This window comes from Pelophylax lessonae (genome assembly GCF_965119305.1).
Source record: "Pelophylax lessonae genome assembly, chromosome: 4".
Classification (NCBI taxonomy): domain Eukaryota; kingdom Metazoa; phylum Chordata; class Amphibia; order Anura; family Ranidae; genus Pelophylax; species Pelophylax lessonae.
In genome coordinates, this window is record NC_138771.1 from 484,954,887 (window position 1) to 484,975,313 (window position 20,427).

General features: G+C 43.0%; 1 protein-coding gene across 3 annotated transcripts in view; it reads left to right on the top strand.

Annotated features, from left to right (window-relative positions):
• Positions 1–20,427, top strand: part of PDE3A (phosphodiesterase 3A) — a 344,532-nt gene that overhangs the window by 262,820 nt on the left and 61,285 nt on the right. For 2 of the 3 annotated variants that reach the window (XM_082254264.1, XM_082254266.1), the window contains exons 3-5: positions 10,319–10,579; positions 11,421–11,575; positions 11,893–12,011. In XM_082254264.1, coding sequence (XP_082110390.1) covers positions 10,319–10,579; positions 11,421–11,575; positions 11,893–12,011 — 535 coding nt within the window. The remainder of the gene's footprint in view (positions 1–10,318; positions 10,580–11,420; positions 11,576–11,892; positions 12,012–20,427) is intronic. The other variant, XM_082254265.1, reaches the window with a different exon arrangement.

The following is a 20,427-nucleotide window of genomic DNA, read 5'->3' on the forward strand; positions in this document are numbered from 1 at the left end:
CAACCATACCATGATCAATGTCACCTAAATCCCCTTTCTTCCCCATTCTGATGCTCAGTTTGAACTTCAACAAGTTGTCTTCACCACTTCTAGATGCCTAAATGCATTGAGTTGCTGTCATGTGATTGGCTAATTAGCAATTTGGGTTACCAAGCAACATTGAGAGTATGTGGAAAGCGCTGTGTAAACTGATAGTGCTATATAAGAACCCTTTAATAAATAAATAAATAAATAAATAAAAGGAACATTTCTTTCAGAGCTTGATCAGTGTGCAGCTTATAGGAACAATACAGAAACTCACAATGAAGTAGAAAGTAGAAGGGAAATTACATTATATAGGAGGGAGAATACACAGAAAATTAAGTGTAATTAAAACAATGACCACAGGTTGGCAGACCTAATCATAAATTATTGAAATGGTATTAAACCCAAAACCAAAAATGTAATATATTATAGCTTATTATTTATAGCCTATCAATCCTTAGATAGGGTGGCTGCATTAGCCACTTGCTGACCGTGCCTTTTTCTGACATTTGTTGCTTGCAAGTTAAAATCAGTATTTTTTGCTAGAGAATTACTTAGAACCCCCAAACATTATATATTTTTTTTAGCAGAGACCTCAGAGAATAAAATGGCAGTCATTGAAATTTTATATGTCACACGGTTTTTGCGCAGGGATTTTTCAAACGCAATTTTTTATAGGAAAAAATACTCTTTAAAAAAAAAAAAAAGCATAGTATATCCCCCACTTTTTCATATAATATGAAAGAGGATGTTACGCTGAGTAAATAGATACCTTACATATCATGCTTTAAAATTGTGTGCGCTCATGGAATGGTGCCAAACTACGGTACTCTACAGGCAGCGTTTTAAAAATTTCTATGGGTTACCAGTTTAGAGTTACAAAAGAGGTTTAGTGCTAGAATTATTGCTCTCACTCAGACATTCACGGGGATACCTCACATGTGTGGTGCAAACACTGTTTACATATGTGGGCGTGACCTACATATGACCTACGTATGCGTTCATTACTGCGCACGGGAACAGGAGCGCTTAAAAAAAGTTTTTTTTTTTTTTTATTTATTTTTAAAATTTTTACACTGTCCCTTTAAAAAAGAAAAACGTTTTTGATCACTTTTATTGCTATCGCAAGGAATGTAAACATCCCTTGCAATAACAATACAGCACGACAGGTCCTCTTTATAGAGCGATCTGGGGGCTAAAAGCTTAAAAGCAAAAGCTAAAACAAAAAATGTATCTTTCTCTATCGTTCATTGACAGACACAGCTCTTCATCTTCTTAACCGTAGGGTTATAGTGCCCCCTACAGCCCCCCTTAAGAGCAACAGCCAGCTCATAACCTCACCCAGGGATGGTGAGGGAGGGCGATGGTGTGGGGGCCCACAGTGACCTAAATTTTAGAGGGGCTGGGGGGAGGTATGGGAACTCGGGAGTCCGACCACCCAAGGGAAGGACCCATGTCCACCCCTAAACCCTCCAGGGGTAGTGGGGGGACAGCTACTTACCACACCAGGAACAGAGTAGGCACCGCTCCGGACAAGACACCGCTCCATCGTAATGTGGGTGCTGTCGGCCAGTAGGAAACGCTGCGACTCAGGCCGAAGCCAATTTGTATGCTTCCTTGGGACATGTTTAACTCGCAAGGCAGCCCCCGTTTAGTGGGGCTATGTCATCGCCGACCTAATGCGGAGCTGCCGTCTTCACGCACTTGCTTACCCGACTGGGGGGACCCTAAGGATCTATATTATCCAGTTCATCGCCTAGTCCAACACTAGATTGTAGCTCTCACAGGAACAAAATAATAAAAAGAGGAAAAAATTCCATGTTAAAAGAAAATATTGCCAGGACCAGAGATCCCAGCAAGGAACTAGGTCGTTACTCTTGAATAGGCAGAAAAAACGAAATACCTATAGCAGGAAGTGGGAGTATACCCCTAGGGACTGCCCCATAGGCATGTTCAAGCTTTTTCTCTGCCTAGTGTCCTACTCCTGTAGGGGGCAGTATAACCCTACGGTCAAGAAGATAAGGAGCTGTATCCGTCAATGAACATCAGAGAAATGTATTTTACGGTAAGGTCTTTTTCACACGGTCCGCCTCCGTAGGCGGATCCGTTCTGCTCAGCAGGGATCGATCCCCGCTGAGCCGGCGGATGACAGCTCCGTCTCCGCTTGCAGTGCGGAGAGGGAGGTGTCACAGCCCCCGCTGCTCTCTATGGGGGTTCGGATGAGAGCGGACCGCCTGTCTGCTCTCATCCGATCCGATTCCTGAACGGATGTAAAAATAGGGTTTCCATCCATCCAGATTTCACGGACAGGATCAGATGCGGATGGCAGTGGGTGTCAGCGGAGGTGTCTCCGCTGACATCTGCTGCCCCATAGAGCTTCATGGAGGATCCAATCAGATCCGCCTAAAAAACTTGACAGGCGGATCTGATCGGATCGCCCGTGTGAAAGAGCCCTTAGGCACGGGTTTGCCCGTAAGATCGTAAGAGCATATGCCTGTAAACTTCTGAAAAAGCTACAGTGTGAATGAACAGATTGGCTAACATGGAGGGGAGTTTCCAGACAGAAAAAAATGAGAACCCAAAAAAGCTCAAAAAGCCTTTAGGAGCCGCTTCTTTGAGCTGCGGTGTGCATAAGCTCTTATTTTTCATATTCAAAGCAAACTCCCCCATCCACCCATGTCTCTCCATACTTTATCTTGGTGAAAAATCACTTTGAATAACACCCCCTAGCATTTCTGACCGTGGCCATCTTGAGTAAGGGCAAACGATTTATGTAGTATTTACTTCCTGCCCTTAGCTCAAGTATGCACACAGGAGAGTGTGCTGAGCTGTGAAAACCTGTCCTCCCCTCCTGAAGACACTTGGGACGTATGACATCATTTGCCTATGCATGAATCCAGGAAGTAACTGAAGAAATGTAAAAAAAAATAAATTGAAAACAAGTAAATATGATATACTTTCCTATCTATTTACTAATGCAAGCAGCATGAGGATTAAAAATAATAACTGCTGAATAAGAGTGAAGTTCCACTCTAAATAGTGAGTTTTTGAGCTGTATGAGGCAGCCCTGCATTCTTCTTGCAGTGCTCCACAGTGACTGTACTTTACTATTTCTCTGTATCATTTTGCATGCACTGAGATTGATAGGAAACAATGCATTGTGTGGGTGGCCTGTCCTGCTCACAGACATTCAGCATAGGTACCAGTTGCACTGTCTGACATACAGAATGGTAGTAATATGAAAGTTTTCATGCCAATCTACAAATTCCAGCTTGTGAAATATAAAAATCACATCCGAAATGTAAATGAAGACGCAGCGTGGGACTTCCATGGATAATCACATACTGTACATCCAAGGTTGTCTCAGGTAGGGTGTCCACCATGTTCAGGTGGGAGATATTTACCTCTTCTTGGAGATTTACTGTCTGCCCTGCACTTCCCTCTCTCCAGAGATTCATAAATGAGTCTATAAAATATAAATTGTAATAAACATGTCATCATCTGGGCACAAAAGAGGAAGCAGGTGAGGGGCACAAATCACGTCAGGCAGTCCAGTTCTGTGCGCAGTGTTTGATGTCCCGTCACCTTTTGGTCACCGCGTTCCCACAATTGTCACTTATATCAGAGACGGGTGATGGAAGGACTCCGCTGTTCAGCTCTGAAGTCCCAGGACCTGGTAATGGGGTGAGGTGACAGCTCATCTTCAAGGCTTCACTCTTATCTGCTTCTGTATTATATATCGTGTAACCGGCAATGGTGGTTTGTCTGTTTATTTCTAAACTGATCTCTGCTGGAATACCAAATTAAATACAGAGAGGGGTATGCTGGTTGGGTACTTAGTTCCTTCTACATGTCCCTTCCCAGTCCCATGTTCCCTTGTCCTGTCTGTTCTTTGTCCTAGTCTTATCCCTGTTCTGTCCTTTCTGTATCCTATCCATGATTTGTCCATATCCTATTTATGTCCTATCTGTGTTCTCTTCATGTTATTTCCATGTCTTGTCTGCTTTCTGTCCTGTCTTTGTCCTATCCTTAGTTTCTACATGTCTTATCTATGTCCTGTCCATGTCTTGTCTGTATCCTATATGTGGTTTGTCCAAATATTATCCATGTCTGATCTATCCTATCCAAGATTTGTCTATATCTTATCCATGTCCTATCTGTGTTCTATTCATGTCTTTTCCCTTCTGCTTTCTGTCCTATCTTGGTCCTATCCGCTGTTTCTCCATGTCTTATCTATGTCCTGTCCATGTCTTGTCTGTATCCCATGTGTCCCTATCCCTGTGCTTAGTTACCAGCTATGCACATTTACTGTGCCCAATATGAGGAGTTCCCACCATCCCTGTGCTGAGTTCCTGTGTCTCCATATCTGCTATGTCCATCTTGAGGGGCTCCCACCATCACTGTTCTGAATTCCTGGGTTTCCACACCTGTTATGCCCATTATGAAGGACTTTCACCATCCTTGTGCTGAGTTCCTGGTTTTCCACACCTGCTGTTCCCAATATGAGGGGCTCTCACTAACTCTGCTCTGAGTTTTCAGCTCTGTGCGTCTGCTGTGCCCAATATGAGGGCTTCCACTATCTCTGTGCTGAGTTTTCGGGTCTGCACACCTACGGTGCCCTTTATGAGGGTTCCTACCATACCTGTGCTGAGTTCATGGGTTACCACGCCTGCTGTGCCCATTATGAGGAATTCCCACCATACCTGTGCTGAGTTCATGTGTCTCTACATTTGCTATGTCCATCTTGAGAAGCTCCCACCATCCCTGTTCTGAATTCCCGGGTTTCCACATCTGTTATGCCCATTATGAAGGACTTCCACCATCCTTGTGCTGAGTTCCTGGTTTTCCACACCTGCTCTTCCCAATATGAGGGGCTCTCACTAACTCTGCTCTGAGTTTTCAGCTCTGTGCGTCTGCTGTGCCCAATATGAGGGCTTCCACTATCTCTGTGCTGAGTTTTCGGGTCTGCACACCTGCTGTGCCCTTTATGAGGGTTCATACCATCCCTGTGCTGAGTTCCTGGGTTACCACACCTGCTGTGCCCATTATAAGGCTTTCCCACCAACCTGTGCTGAGTTCCTGGGTTACCACACCTGCTGTGCCCATTATGAGGGATTCTCACCATACCTGTGCTGAGTTCCCTGGTTTGCACACCTGCTGTGCCCCATATGAGCGACTCCCACCATTCCTGCCAGATGATTTGTTTTATAGTCATATAGCAGGAGGAAGGGGAGCACATACAGTCCAATTCACCCTGAGAAAGGAACCTTTATGGTGTTTTTTTTTTTTTTTTGCTTCACCTTTTTTTTTGGAGAGTAGCCCAAACTCTACAAGATTTGATTTATATATCTGTGTGTGTTCACCATATGTTACAATTGATCATATTTTCAAATTAAAAGGTGAAAGGATGTTTTTTTTTTTACTGAGAAGAAATTTTGCAGTAGTGATAAAGTTTTTTACCATTTCGAATTGACAGTATGGGTGGCTCTGGGACTCCTCAGGAAAGCTTCATCGGCTAATATCCATCCATTACTATAAAGTATATTGACAGGTCATCTTTGTTCTTTGCCCTGGGACAAACATTTTAACCCCTTTTATTTTAGCAGCCCTGGAGTTCCATCCATCTGGAGTAGTTTAGGGTTAAAGTTCCTGGGTCGGTATCTATCAAAGCACTTATTATGACATCATCAGGGTAACTTCCTATTTCTGGAGCTTCAGCATGTTGTTTTCTTCACCTTCATGACCAGAGCCTATTGAACTCTAGAAGCCCAGATCAGATTTAGCAGCTGCAGTATGCGTTATGTACTGTGACCGTTACTCTGTGGCTAATTTGCCACCAAAATACTTATGATATTGCTTTTTTTTTTTTTTTTTTTTTTTTATGGACGTGCAAGTCTTTTTTTTTTTTTCCTGCAAACTCATTTTTAATAAACATCCTTCTTGCGTTTTTTATTATAAGCTGACAAAGGAAAAGAGTGTTTTAAAAAAGTATTTTTTTTTAGTTTTAAAGCTTATTTTTTTTAAACTACTTCAGTTTTTACACAATGTGTTGCGTTGTGACGGTTGCAGCCTTCTTGGCTTTAGCTGTCACTCTGCTGTCTTTGCAAGGCTCATTGACAGCTGCACTGTAAACTAACACTATGATTGGCTTTGATAATGCTCACATGAAACAGAACCTGTACTGATTGGTTCAAAGTCTGGACAAAGTGCTCGCTCCTCATACAGAAGGGTAGTGAATAGCCTTATTGTATTGCAGGTCATAGACAGCAGGAGGCCTACCACTACTGGGGTTCTGTCTCCATTACCATTCTCTTATGAACCGTCAAAGATGGTATTATAAGGTCTCCAAGGATGAGTTGTATTTATTGGTGCCAGTTCTGGGGTGTCACAGTACTTATTCAGGCTTCACTATGTTGTCAGTCACTGGCCTGGAGCAAGCATCTAGCCAATCAAAGTCAAAGCATCCAACTGACAGGACTGTTCCAGAATAGCGATTTACAAGGGTGGAGTTCTTCTTAAGCTGTATATGAGAAGAGCTTAGCAGGATATCAGATTCTTTGCACTATTAATTGTTTCATGTCCAGGCTGCTCGGCCTGAGAGCTTCTCCTGGGCAATTCCCGCTCTGAGATGTTATCACAGGTGAGAATTATATCCGCCATGAATAGGGAAAAGGCCCCAAAGGAATAACACAACTTTCCGACCTCAGAGTCTGCTACGTCCACATGGCAAATCGCAGAAAATGTTCAACTTCAAACAGCAGGATTGGAGGGGGGACGGCACCACCTGCTGGAGGGACAGGGATGATGGAGGCTGTAGAACTATCCCAGGGATGTTGGGCAACTGACATTCCTTAAATCTCAGAGTTTGTGTAAAGTATTCATTCAATCCTTTAAGAAATAGCACTTCATTTATGGGTGGATATCAGCAGAATGTACTATTCATCAGCCACTCCGTTAGGGAAATCTGTACAGCAAATTCCCAGGTCAACCTGGCAGATTTGTCTTTATTTGTTTTGGAGAGTGCATCAAGAGAAGGTGAGACTTTGTTGTGGCTGGTGTGGGGGACCCGTGTGTAATTGTAGTGTCTAGGATCAGATCTGGGTGAACCATTCCATGTACCGATAGGCACTCCCATGATGTCATATTACCTGTTTAGACTGGATCGGATTGGCCATCTACCTTTGATCCCAGATGCACCCAGACCGAAAGCCTATTACTTTGGTAGAAAAAAATTCTGCCAACTGGAATTACCCCCCTTTGATTATAACCCAGCTTCTTCAGAGCTGCAGAAATTTGACAGTAAATGGGATCTGATAAAAGTAGAGGTCTCAAGTGTACGTCTTGTTTGGAAGGTGAACACCAGGAGGAGGTGTAACATATTCCATTCTATGAGAGTATACCAGGAGAAGAACATTTATATCTATGAGAGTACCATCGCTGGAATATTTCTATCTATGAGAGTATCAACACAAGAACATTTCTATCTAATGCCCAGTACACACGATCCGAAAATCGGACGACGTTCCCTCTGTTTTTTCTTTGGTTGCTAGGAACTCTCAATTATATTCGCAAACGGGAGAGGTTACTTCCGATACGAATTTTCACGGACGATGATTCAAAAGCTTCCGGTATGCGTAACCACGCTGTAGCGTGTGAGGGGAAATTATTATTATGTCTACTGCTCATGCGCTGTCTACTGCTCACCATTTTTTTCGGACGAACAACATACTGATAATACGATTATCGTACGATGTGTTATAATACGATCTAAATGTTTATGCTTGCACGACCGAATAATATCGGGCGAACTGTCGTGATCGCCTCTCGTAAGCTGTGTACTAACGATCAGATTATCGTCCGATCTTTTTACAAGCATTATTTTTCGCCCGATTTTCGGATCGTGTGTACGGGCCATAAGAGAGTACCAACGCTGTAATATTTCTATCTATGAGAGTACCAACACAAGAACATTTCTATCAAAGAGAGTACAAACGCTGTAATATTTCTATCTATGAGAGTACCAATGCAAGAACATTTATATCTATAAGAGTACTTGAGGCAGCACAAGTTACTTATTGGGATGAAGATGGCGGTGGGTCTGTAGAACATCAGATCATTCTATAGAACACAGATAAAGTCTCAGTCTCAATCATCAGACTGGAATTCGTCTCCCTATTTTTCTTGTCTCTGGCACCAATGTTGCTCTCACAGTCGCAGCGCAGACCGCACCATCGGGAATTCACACGCTGAACTGTGGCCAAGTGGCTGCGCTCCAGGCCCGGCAATATTTGTACAGCAGAGAGATAAATTGGCGCGGCTGTCTGTGTGATGATCTGCAGTGCGGACAGAGCTGACACTTCTCAGCGTTTGGTGGTCGTGGGAACAGATCAGTTCCCCCTCATTGAAATGTACATACAGACAGTTTTGGGGGGTGATTACAAGGGGTGCAGCATGAAATTGGAAGTGGGTTGTTCTGCAGTTTGTTAGAGATCTATTAGTAGATTGCTATAATTTCTGACTGTTTCTATGTACATAGCTACCGTCCCTAGGTTAAAAAAAGGCAAAAAATACAGTTAAACACCTTGCTGAATCCCCGGAGCCCTTATAAAGAATGCTCCAATCTACTTCAAGAGGAAGAAAATGTCTTCCTGATCCCCAAAAACAATTGGGTATTCCCTAGATAAGGTTTTTCTTAACCTAGCTTCTGTGGTTGCTAGGGGTTCCTTGAGCTATAAGCGATTTTTAACCACTGACACCATTGCTCTTTTTGGCTATCTGTAAGGGGGTCATTCTTCTCAATGACCTCAAATTTAAGGACATTACTGACCATCACACTAATGTACTGTGAGCTGTAAATACACTATAATAACAAAAGTATTGGGACGCCTGCCTATACACGCACATGAACTTTAATGGAATCCCAGTCTTAGTCCGTAGGATTCAATATTGAGTTGGCCCACCCTTTGCAGCTCTAACAGCTTCAACTCTTTTGGGAAGGATGTCCACAAGGTTTAGAAGTGAGTCTATGGGAATGTTTGACCATTCTTCCAGAAGTGCATTTGTGAGGTCAGGCACTGATGTTGGACGAGAAGGCCCTTGCTCGCACTCTCCGCTCTTATTCATCCCAAAGGTATTCTATTGGGTTGAGGTCAGGACTGTGTGCAGGCCAGTCAAGTTCCTACAACCAAAAACTTGCTCACCCATGTCTTTAAACAATAAACAACAAAAAAAAGCCTTTGTGGTACGAGAATTTTCTTACATTATTTCCTTCCTTGGTTCCGACTTGCTGTGAAACAACGAGGAGAATCGGACAATCATTCGCCCGGTTTTCTTATAGTGCATACCCCACTTTGAGGCCTCATTCACACATCATATAAGGTCTGGACAGCAGATCCCTATGGCAAGAATCAGTATGTCGAACCAGCTATGGCAGGGAAACCTGTACAAAGCGATGTCAGGCTGTCTGCTGCTGTTTATATGTATTTAAACATTCAGTGGCTCCCTGGGGCTAGGATTGAATAACCAGCACTGGACACAATCTGCCTGTGTCCAGGGCCTATCATCCTAGCCACAGGTAATCACTAGATGCAAACAGTGGTGGACAGCTGCTGCCCATTCAGCCTGTCATTGCTTTTACAGGCTTTGCAGCTGCCTGCTACCGCCTGTGGTTCCAGCCACAAGAGTCTGCCTCTTCTTTCCACTGGAATTCTTTCCCCGGAATTCATAGGACATGTGAATGAAGGCTAAGTGCTCTATTACAGTGCGTTAATGGACACATTAACATGTATTGATCAAGGCCGTCTATTCATTATGAATGGGCTGTCAATGCACCACAGCGGATGGAAAAAGTGCATGACCCTTTTTAAACATAGCAGGGCATGATGATGCATGGTATTTGTGTTTTTGTGGGTCATTGTGTGTTGATATCTACTACACAGTGCATTGGGGTGCCATTCACAATGAATGGCACTGCATGGCACCACACGTGCGTTGCCATTGCGACAATTGCAAATGAGCCCTAAGTAAATCAGCTTTGGTGAGTTAAAAAAATTACTTATTTCTCTATAATATTTTTTAACATTTAAGTACTTTTGTGTGTTGGTGCTGATTTTTTTTTTTTTTGAGGTTTCCATTATTGTGTCCAAGGGCTTTGTTTGCTGTCTTGTGAATCTTCCTGGGTCTGTTCCTTGATACGTAAAAGAGTTGGATAGAATCACACAATATATGGGAAAATGAATGAAGGGGGGGGGGGGGGTATTGGTTTGGTGATGTATAATTTGTTGTGTTTCTCCAGTCTTCAGGTACCACCATCACTGTAGATATCGCTGTTATGGGCGAAGCTCATGGTCTCATCACAGACCTCTTAGCTGAACCGTCATTACCGCCACACGTGTGCACTTCCCTGAGGGCAGTCAGCAACCTCCTGAGCACCCAGCTCAACTTCCAGCCCATCCACAAGCCTAGGATAAACCCCCTTGTCACCTTCAGTGAGAATTCTACATGTTCCGACTCAGAGGAGGGCTCTGAGAAGGGGGAGAAGATGACTATACCAAAGGTCAGAACTAATACCTAATAATGTATATTTTATGTATATTACATTATATATATTTGCTACCAATGCTGTTCTGCAGGTTAACCTAATTTAAATTACATTTTTGTTTCATACAGCTTTAATGGTCAATAAAATGTAAAAAAAAAAAAAAAAAAACCTAAAGCATGAAGCCATATTACAAATTTCCATTCATATGCTATTCCCAGCATCATCCTGGGTAGTATGAATGGGATGACACTGGGAATTAATTACGACAATGGGAATTAATTCCAACACCGGGAATGATCTTCTAATTGTAGTAACCCTGCAATTCTCAATCAGGATTCCATGGAACCCTAGAGTTCCTCCAGAGGTTGCTATGGGTTCATTGAGCTATGGTTGAATGACCTCCCCTTTGATAAAGCTTGTATAGTTCCAGGACCAACACCACTTGTCCCAGTCAGAGGCAAGACACTAATGATCTTTAGTGGTGGCCTTCTGACCACCACTGTAGGTCTTTCTTCTGGCCACCAATGTAAGGGGCATTTTTTCTCCTGATGAAATGGTTATAGCAGGGGTTCCCCCAAGACCTGGGGTCAAAAGGTGAAGAAAGGCTGTTCTAGCCATTTCTCTAATGGTAAGGTCCTTCCTGGGGTTGATTCTCCATATGAAGCCATTGTTTATAACAACCATTAAGACCGCTGGTTTCATCTTGTGGAGAATAAAGTCATGATTGGTTGCTGATGGGTAACAGTCCCATATTAGCTAATTGTTTGATCTTATATTAGAAAGAGAAATTAACAAATTGTATCTAAATAATTAATGTGAAATACTACTCTTGGTATGTCCCCTCACATGTCTATAGAGGTTACGAAGAAGTCTTCCATCGGGACTATTACGCAGAGTGTCTTCGACTTGGACCACAACCACCTCCGCCACCGGATTACCGACCCTGGAACCGGCACCAGTGAGACGAGACCGCAGTGGTAGTATAAAACCCACTGACACAACGTCCTCAAGGTAACTGAATTAAACTGCTTTATGCCTGGTATGAAAACTGATGATCCAGCAGGACTATTTGGGCTCTCCTGTATGTACCCTCCGGTGTTCATTCTAAGGGATGGCTGGGTTTAGACAATGTGGAAAATTGGTGGGTGGAGGAGGGATCACAATTTCTACAAGTTGCACTATGAGTAGGGAGCTCCATGGGAACAACACCTGAAGATGCAATTGGACCCTCTGTATAACCTTTGAATGATTCCTCTGTGTTCAGGTGGATATAACTTAGGAAATTTGGAGGTTGTTGGTATGTTGGTAATAATCTGATCATCTCTCAGCAGCGGCAGTTCCGACTCATGGAACAACAACCTTCTGGGAAACATCAGTAAGAGCCGCTCCTTCTCCACTCCATTCGTCGTGTCTAATGTTAATCACCTGAATTCCAAAAGAAGGCAAGGTAAGACCCTTAAATACTACACATATTTTATTAATAGTGATTATTATATTACCATGACATAGTGCAGATACCCATAGCAACCAGATGTCAGTTTACTAAGGGAAGGAATATGATTTATGATCTGAAGAGTAATATGTCTGCATATAGGAGGCTCAGGAAGCTGTAAAGGGGATGTGGGCATACAAAGCTAGGCAATCTTACACAAGGAAGTAGAGACAAGACTAGCTAACTTGAAAGGGTACTGATATACTATGGGTATATACAGTATAACCTTCATGTAGTCAGGCACAGGGGATTAAATGTGGCGACTCCAGATAGAGGAGTGTGGGGACACACTGGTGACAACCAGATTTTAGACTGATAGCCAGGGCGCAGTGCCAGCACAAGGACAAGGATAGTAGGAAGTCAATGATAGTCCATTGTTCTTAATCATACTGCTCAAACATGTAAAGAGGAGTTGTTTAGTACACTAAGCAGAATCCTGATGACGTGAACAGATATTGTATCATAAAGGGGGCATAGCTGACTTAGGTTACCCAGTGCTCTGCCTCTGCTTTCCCTCCCCTGGCATCCTGAGCCAATTGTAAACACAGCACCCTTCTGTCTCTCTTCTCCCCCCAAACCCTCCCCTCCTTCCCCAATGACCTGAGCCAATCACACAGAATATATTTGTGTTTTTTTAATTTTGTATGTTATTGTTATAAATACATTTAATAATACCCATACATTATGGAAACACATTAATACATTGTCGTTACTTTTTCTTTAACCACTTCCTGTCCATGGTATAAACATCCTCGGACGGGAAGGGTAATATCTCGGTCATCACTGCAGCTGCAGCAATGATCGAGATATTCTCTTTTAGGGCTGGTAATTCTGCTCAAAGTAAAAGTAAGCTGAGCAACTTATTTCAGCACATCATGTGTAATCACATTGCTTTGTTTATCAACAAATGTCATGTGATCACCATATCCTTGCTGACCTTGTGACCAGTGGCTTGATTGTAGATAAACAAAAGCCATGCAACCAAGATCATGTGACAACATTAGCATGTCACAATGGGAACTTTTTGAAATGCCAATGCTGTATGGCAACATTAGCAGTCATTTTTGTTGAGAATTCAGCAATTGTGAAATCGGCAAATTCACTCTGATCATCCTCAGTGGGATACAGCTAGATTTTTTCTTTTTTGCCTTAGATGGCAGGAAATGACACATGTGAGAACCCGGCAAATCTGATGTCAGAAGGTTTCATACCGTTCTGCTGTTAACCCCTACCTGTCCAGATTGTCACAAGCAATCTGTTGTGTAGTTTGCATATTTTGCTCTGTAACTGACCTCCATAAGAACTAATTTTTTCAAGGAATTTTACTTTGCGGCTTCTAATGTATATAACTGCATGGCATTCTGTGAATGACGTTATGCAGGTTATTGTGAGCGTTTATCCCGCTGCTCCCGGAGGTCATTATCCGTGCACGCTATTCCTGAGTCAGCCAATAGTGTCATATTGATGGACGATGCAATAAGCGGAGGCGAGGACAACCTGGTGTGCCGATTGGCCCCAGCCAGAAATATTAAAATATTTTACAGATTCCCTTTTGCCCTTAATCTTCATTCTCTCCTTAGAACTTTTTCTTTGTACAGTTCAGGCGGAGACTGGAATTGCGCGATATCAGAAGTAATCTGGGGTCCTTAAGGTCGCTACTTTTGCAGACGACCTGATTTTCTTTTTGACTAACCCGCTGGTGTCTGCCAAAGTTGTTACAATCATTGCGTACTTATGGTGCCCTATCTTATTTTCAGATCAACTTATCTAAGTCCTCTGCTCTCTCTATCTTGTTAGACAGGGCCACGGTTTATAGTGTTCGTCCTTCCTTCTCCTTCTGTTTGGCGACCGATACCATCTGCTACTCGGGAGTTACCTTTACCTCAGACCCTGTTGCCCTTTATGCAGCGAATTTTGACCCACTGCTTATGCGATTGTGGGCTGACCTACTTCACTGGCACATGCTCATTTTGACATGGTTTGGTCGCTGTAGTGCCCTTAAGATGACGGTGCTACCCAGGATTCTTTACCTGATGCAGGCTCTTCCTATCCATTTGCCTTCCTCTTTTTTTAAACGCATAAACTTTGTTTGGTCACATCGGAAATCATGCCTTCAACTCCAGTTTCTCCATCTTCCCAAACTTCAGGGTGGAGTGGGCCTACCTGATATACGGGCCTACTATAGAGCAGCTCACCTCACTAGGTTGGTTGACTGGAATTGCTATACTGAGGCAAAGCATTGGGTGGCCATGGAGTTGGAGGACTCAGGCAACATGGCAAAGAGTTGGCCGTGGATTGCCTCGCCACTGCCGAAGGTGCTTAGTAATCATCCTACTTTGGGAAGCATATTACTGGTGTCCAGGGGGGCTTTCCATTGCACATTGATCTCCCCGTTATCTTCTCCCATGATCACTATTCTAGGCTATCTTGAATTCGAACCCGGTCTCCAGAGCCCTCAGTTTCTCCATCTGGTGTCCGGTGGCCATCTCCATCTCTGGGACGTCTTGGGGTCAGATGGTAAACTCTCCCCTGCTGCAATTTCTTCTGCTGCAGACCCCCCCCCCCCCCTTAGACTTTTAGAGCGGTCTTCAGCTGCGGCACTCCAGGTTTCTCTTGTCAGCTTGCGGAGCTGGAATGTATGTACCATAGGCAGGAACAGACCCGTCATAGTCTCTCTATCATCTATGCTGCCCTGATTCCACCGGCGTCCGATTTTACTCCTGCCTTTCTCTCTTGGTGGAAATCCGACCTTACTAGGCAATTTACCGACTCTCAAAAAGAGAAAATCCTCCACTTTGCACAGAAATCCTCAATAGCTACAGAGGTCCAGGAAACCGGTAAAACGATTTTGACAAGCTGGCATAGGGTGCCCACACCCCTACAACATTTTTTCCGCAGATGCCTGATCCGTGTTGGCGGTGAAATGCTGGCCGAGGCACCATGTTGCACATTTTATGAGAATGCCCCAAATTTAAACTTTTCTGGCAAGTAGTGACTAGTACTATCAAACACCTGACTAATGTCGACCTGGCGGACAGCCCTGTGGCATGCTTGCTGCACCTCACCCAATGGCCCATCAAAGAATACAAGACCTCTCTTACCGTCCAGCTTTTAAATGCGGCCAAGGCATTTATTCTTCTGTGTTGGAGGTCTGTGCATCCGCCTTCGAAGTCTCTCTGATTCTCTAAAATTAACAAACTCAGGGACATGGAAGACCTTACGGCTATACCCTTCATAATCGGGGGGAGTCCTTTTGTGACACCTGGAGACCTAGGCAGCACTTTTTTTTCACAGATGCCTACATACAGGAGGTCTCGCAACATGGCTGATTTTTTGTAAGGGCTACTGAGAGGCCCTAGGTGAGAGAATCCAATCCATTGCTATGGACCTTCATGTCTCTGTAAGTCCCCCTTCTCCATCTTTTCTTCCCCATCTCTATCAGTAGTATGTTGTTTTCTTTTTTTTTTACACATTTTTACACAAACCTTTCCCTAGCAGTCTTCTTGCTGTTCTTATGCACATGATCGTGTTTGGTGGACTGCACTTCCCCTCCCCCCCCCTTTTTTTGGGGGGTATTTGCCTGCCGGGGGATCTATTTCAACCCTGGTACTCTTTACTCTATATCCCACAGGTTTGCAATGCTATGCTAGGGTTTCTCCATATAGGCTGGAACCTTTGGAGTTATTTACCATTATGTCTTCCCAGCTATGTTTTAATTGTCTGACTTGGAATTTGTTATGTTATATACAATATGTTTGGTTGAGCTGTCTTTGTGGTCCCATTGCTGATGTTTATTGTATGTTTTTGGCGGACGTACGTAATTTTTTTTGCTCTACCCCTACCTTGGTTTTTAAAATGCAACCTCTGGTTAAATAAAGTAATTACAAAAAAATATATATTTTACAGATTAAACTGATTTCAACTCTACACGTTCCTGCCTTTAAACAACTGCAGTTTAATATTCTTTATTTCATTTATGATTAATATGGCATCATCATCTTCTGGGGCACTGTAGGAAGTGTTACAAACAATACTGACTGAGGAAGCCCAATTATCCTATCTTAATTATAATTGTTAACTAGAGTACAATCCTTATACACTGTAATGCTGATACAGAACCTGTATGTGGGGGCAGGGGGGCCTAATGTTTAATAAAAAATTTAATATGAACATATAAAATGTATATTAAAAACAAATAATTGTACCATTCTCTTCTGTAAGCTTCATCAGGGAACAAATAAAATGCATAAAAGCAGCAAGGGCAACTTTGCTGATGATACAGATCCATAAAAGATTTGCCAAAGGATAAGAACATTGAATTCTAGAGCAAAACACATTCCACAATACCTGGATGCAGCGTGGAGTGAGTTCCCTGCATTGCCCCTAATATTCAGAAAAATGATGCTGTTCTTGTTGCTGCAAAAGAATCACTGAAGATGCTATTGGCTCCCAAACATTTAGCAACACGACAGGAAAATGAACAAAGGTTCGTGAACCATATAATGGCGCAGGAAGCTGACATTTCTGGCGTGCACCACAATAACTAAGAAGATAGACCTGTATCAGGTCTCTCTGCACCACCCACATCAGTTTCTGTTTCAGAGTAAAATACAAACTGGTGCAGAGTCCACTCTTAATTACATTGGGCTTATGTTTTCATTGAAAAAACTGGTGCAGCTCCCCACAAGATCACATCTGGATTATGGAATTTGAACTGTCTGCTGACAGCTAATGTTCCTCTGCCCATCAGTGCACGAGCCAAGCTTGCAGGTTTTACAATTCTCTCCCTTCCTTCTCGCACTCATCTGAGTGGGTACATAGTGAAAGAGGGACAGGGGGAAGGGGGAATAGCTAATTGGGGCAGGGCTTCAAGCACTTAACTAGTCTGTGCTGTGTCTGTCACAGACACAGCATAGAACAGGGAGCACATTGCCCCATGTGTTAATCAGGAGCAGCATCTATTTCATCCTCTAAACAGGGTATACATGCAGATGTTACCAGCTGGTTAAAGGAAAAAAAAAAAACGTATGAATCCCCTCATCCACACAAGCCATGTGGATTTATTTTATTTTGACAGCAGGCCCCCCCCCCCCCCCCCCCATCAGAATACACTGATCAGCACTGCGGCTATCAGCTTCCGTGTATGATTGAAAGCTGGCTGGTCTATTGAGAGGCTTCTGTTGAACAGACAGGGCTACAACCATACCAAAATTCACAAATTTGGATACGTGTATACCCAACTTTAGTTTAAGGCTCCATTCACACCTGAGCGTATAATTTTCAAGCATTTTTTGGGTGTTTTTCAGGCGTTTTTTTTTGCAGGTGTTTGGAGGCAGGCATTGACATCTTACTAAAAATGCTTGTAATCTGCATGTACTTTTTTGAGATTCAGGCATTTTGCTTCAGGCGACAAAACGCTCATATGTGAACAGGGACCATTCAATTGAATTTGATTTTGCTTGCTGTGTGTTTTGGAACTTCAGAGATGAGTGTTTTACGAGCTGAAAAATGCTCAGGTGTGAACAGGGCTTAAAATAGTGGTGCAGGCTCTATGTCTGTGCCACGCTTTGTCAATTACCCCCCTCCCCCCCCATTATGTGTTGGTGAATGTTCATAATATGTATTGGCACAAGAATCTGAAAGCTAACCATTTGCCCCTAACCACAACATAACCCCCAGCTATCATCCCAAACCCTACCATCAAAACTCGTGTTTGCCATCCTAAACCCCTGTCAACCCAAACCTCTTTTTGTCTTTCCAAACCTGTCTGTCATCCTGACCCTCTTACTGCCATCCTAAACCCCCCTATCTATCATCCCTATCCCTCAATTCTCTGTCTGTCATTCTAAAGCCTTGTCTGTTATCCTAAATCCCTATTTGACCCAACTGTCTATCTGTCACCCCCAACCTTTGCCTGTCATTCCAAACCCATATCTACACCCCCCTCCCACCTTCCTTCCAACAAAACCTCAGGATGACATCCTAAATCCTTATTAGCAATCTAAAACCTCTACTTCCTAAACCCTCATCTCACACAGTCTGTCATTCTAAACATTAAAGTAACACATAATACCCCAATCAATTAATCCAACCCATAATCAATCATTGAAACCATGATTTCAGTATTGGTAAAAGTGCCTTTTCCACAATGTATCAATGACATTATTAGCCCTGACACAGATTATCATGGATTATCCAGGAGGATGAAACACAATCTGCATCTAATGTCTGTGCTGAAGGACTAGAAGGTTCAGCAATTTGTGCAGGCGCATGCTAGGCCTTGTAGTTCACCAGCAGAGAGAGTTCTACTTCAGTTTCAGGACTGTGCTGTGTGCCCCCAATCCATCAAAGCTTCATATTCCAGGTATAGAACTCTGCCTGCATACAGTCTGAGTATTGCTGAGAAGGAATTCTGTAAGATTGCATTGGCTAAAAAATGCATTATTTCTGCACAAATTTTCGATTTAGCTGACATAACAGTGTCATACTGCAGCGGGTGTGTTATATGATAAATATCAGAACAAGACACAGAAGGGTTGATTTACTAAAACTGTAGAGCGAAAATTCTGGTGCAGCTTTGCGTAGAAACCAATCAGCTTCCAGGTTTTAGCCCAGGTTCACACTGAGGCCGTTTTGAAATCGTGCGAGTTCAGCTGAAATCACACGACTGCAAGCCGGCCTTTCAGTCTGACTTCAGGGGGGACTTTACAGACATCTGGCGGGTTTCCTGCTGGTACAGAAACTACTTTTGGGAATTGGTGCGGTGCTGCAAAGTGGGCGTCACACCAATTCAGCCGGTGCAATTGCCGGCAATTGGCTCAAATCTGATATGCAATTTGACATGTCAAATCGGATGTCAAATCGGACCAATGTGAACGTGGGCTTATTTTCATAGCTTGATTGAACAAGCTGAAGTGAGAAGCTGATTGGCTACCATGCACAGCTGCACCAGATTCTAAGTGCTCCAGTTTTAGTAAATCTCTCCCAGTATGCTGACTTTTCCTGACTTATGTCCGGTGTGTGTTTTACGTTCCCCAACCACCATCTAGATGAGACCTGTCTGTACTGTGCAGAAATCCAGGAGGTCTGAGACGATGGTGAAAAATGTGCCATTCTTGGTTTACTTACTGCAGTGACTTTGTTTTCTGTCATTGTACAACAGCAGAAAAGGCCTCCTTGTGTCTCCTTGCATCCGCCGTGTTGAAATCCTGAATGACAGAAATATTTTATCTCCTGTTAATAAATATGTTTTGGTTTAAATAGAACTAATTGGGTAACTTTGTGTTTTTCATTGTAAATTGGGTGATGTGGGAACAAGTAGAGGTAGTGGCTGTCTGCTCTCCATGCTGATATGAAACATTCTAGCTTAATTACGAGACAGCCTTAAAGAGAACCTGTTTATATGAATCCTGAAATGGAAGCTGCAAGTGTCAGGCCTGTATGGCAGTTCCGGGAAAGTGAAGCTTGTTCTAGTCAATGCATGGTGGCTTCCATTTGAGGTTTCTCACACAGGTCTCTGCATCCAGTTAGATGCTTTCTGCTTTATTTTATATTTTTTTTTATGCCATTTACATCTACTGTACATAAGAGTGGAGAACTGTGTGATATCTGAGCCCTTATCTGAAATCAGTGATGCTGAGACCGGCTATGTGTTTGGGGGGAGTTGCTGCTACCAGTTCTATTACTTTATATGGCAGCATCTTCAGTAAAAGGAGGCATGTCACTTTTAGAGCTGGACGTGAATTTCAAACAGCCTTGGCTGATCCTCTTGTGGAATGGAGGGCTTTAAATCATTGAACAGTCTTTCTCAAAAAGCGGAGTAGGTTCAGTTCAGCTATCTATCTTCTAATCAAAATAATGTGATGTCAGCGCTCAATTGGTCAATTAAACAGCTGCATTCAATCGGTGCAAATATACCAACACTTAGAAGAACTACATAAAAAATTATTGCAGCGCTGTAAATGCAATCAAAAAATTATATGAAATTATATCTCTAAAGTGTATAAAATAGTGATAAGTGTCCCTAATCACAAAAAAAGTGTCCTTCGTATCAAATCCAAGTGCAGATAAATATCCATCTCAGGTGTCACCTGTGATGTCTTGCCTCCATCATATAGCAGAAATGCAAACTCACCGGAACCCAATGCTCCTGATGATGCACGTGGCACAAAACGGCCAGCCACCATTCCAAATGCAGTGTGGTGACACCTTATGTAAGTTTTATTTGCCCTATGCTTTGTATGCACTTTATGGACTATTTGCTTCAGTTGCATTATACTTTAGTGCAGGGGTGTCAAACTTGATTTCATTGCGGGCCACATCAGCATTATGGTTGCCCTCAAAGGGCCGGTTGCATCTGTAAAACTAGATG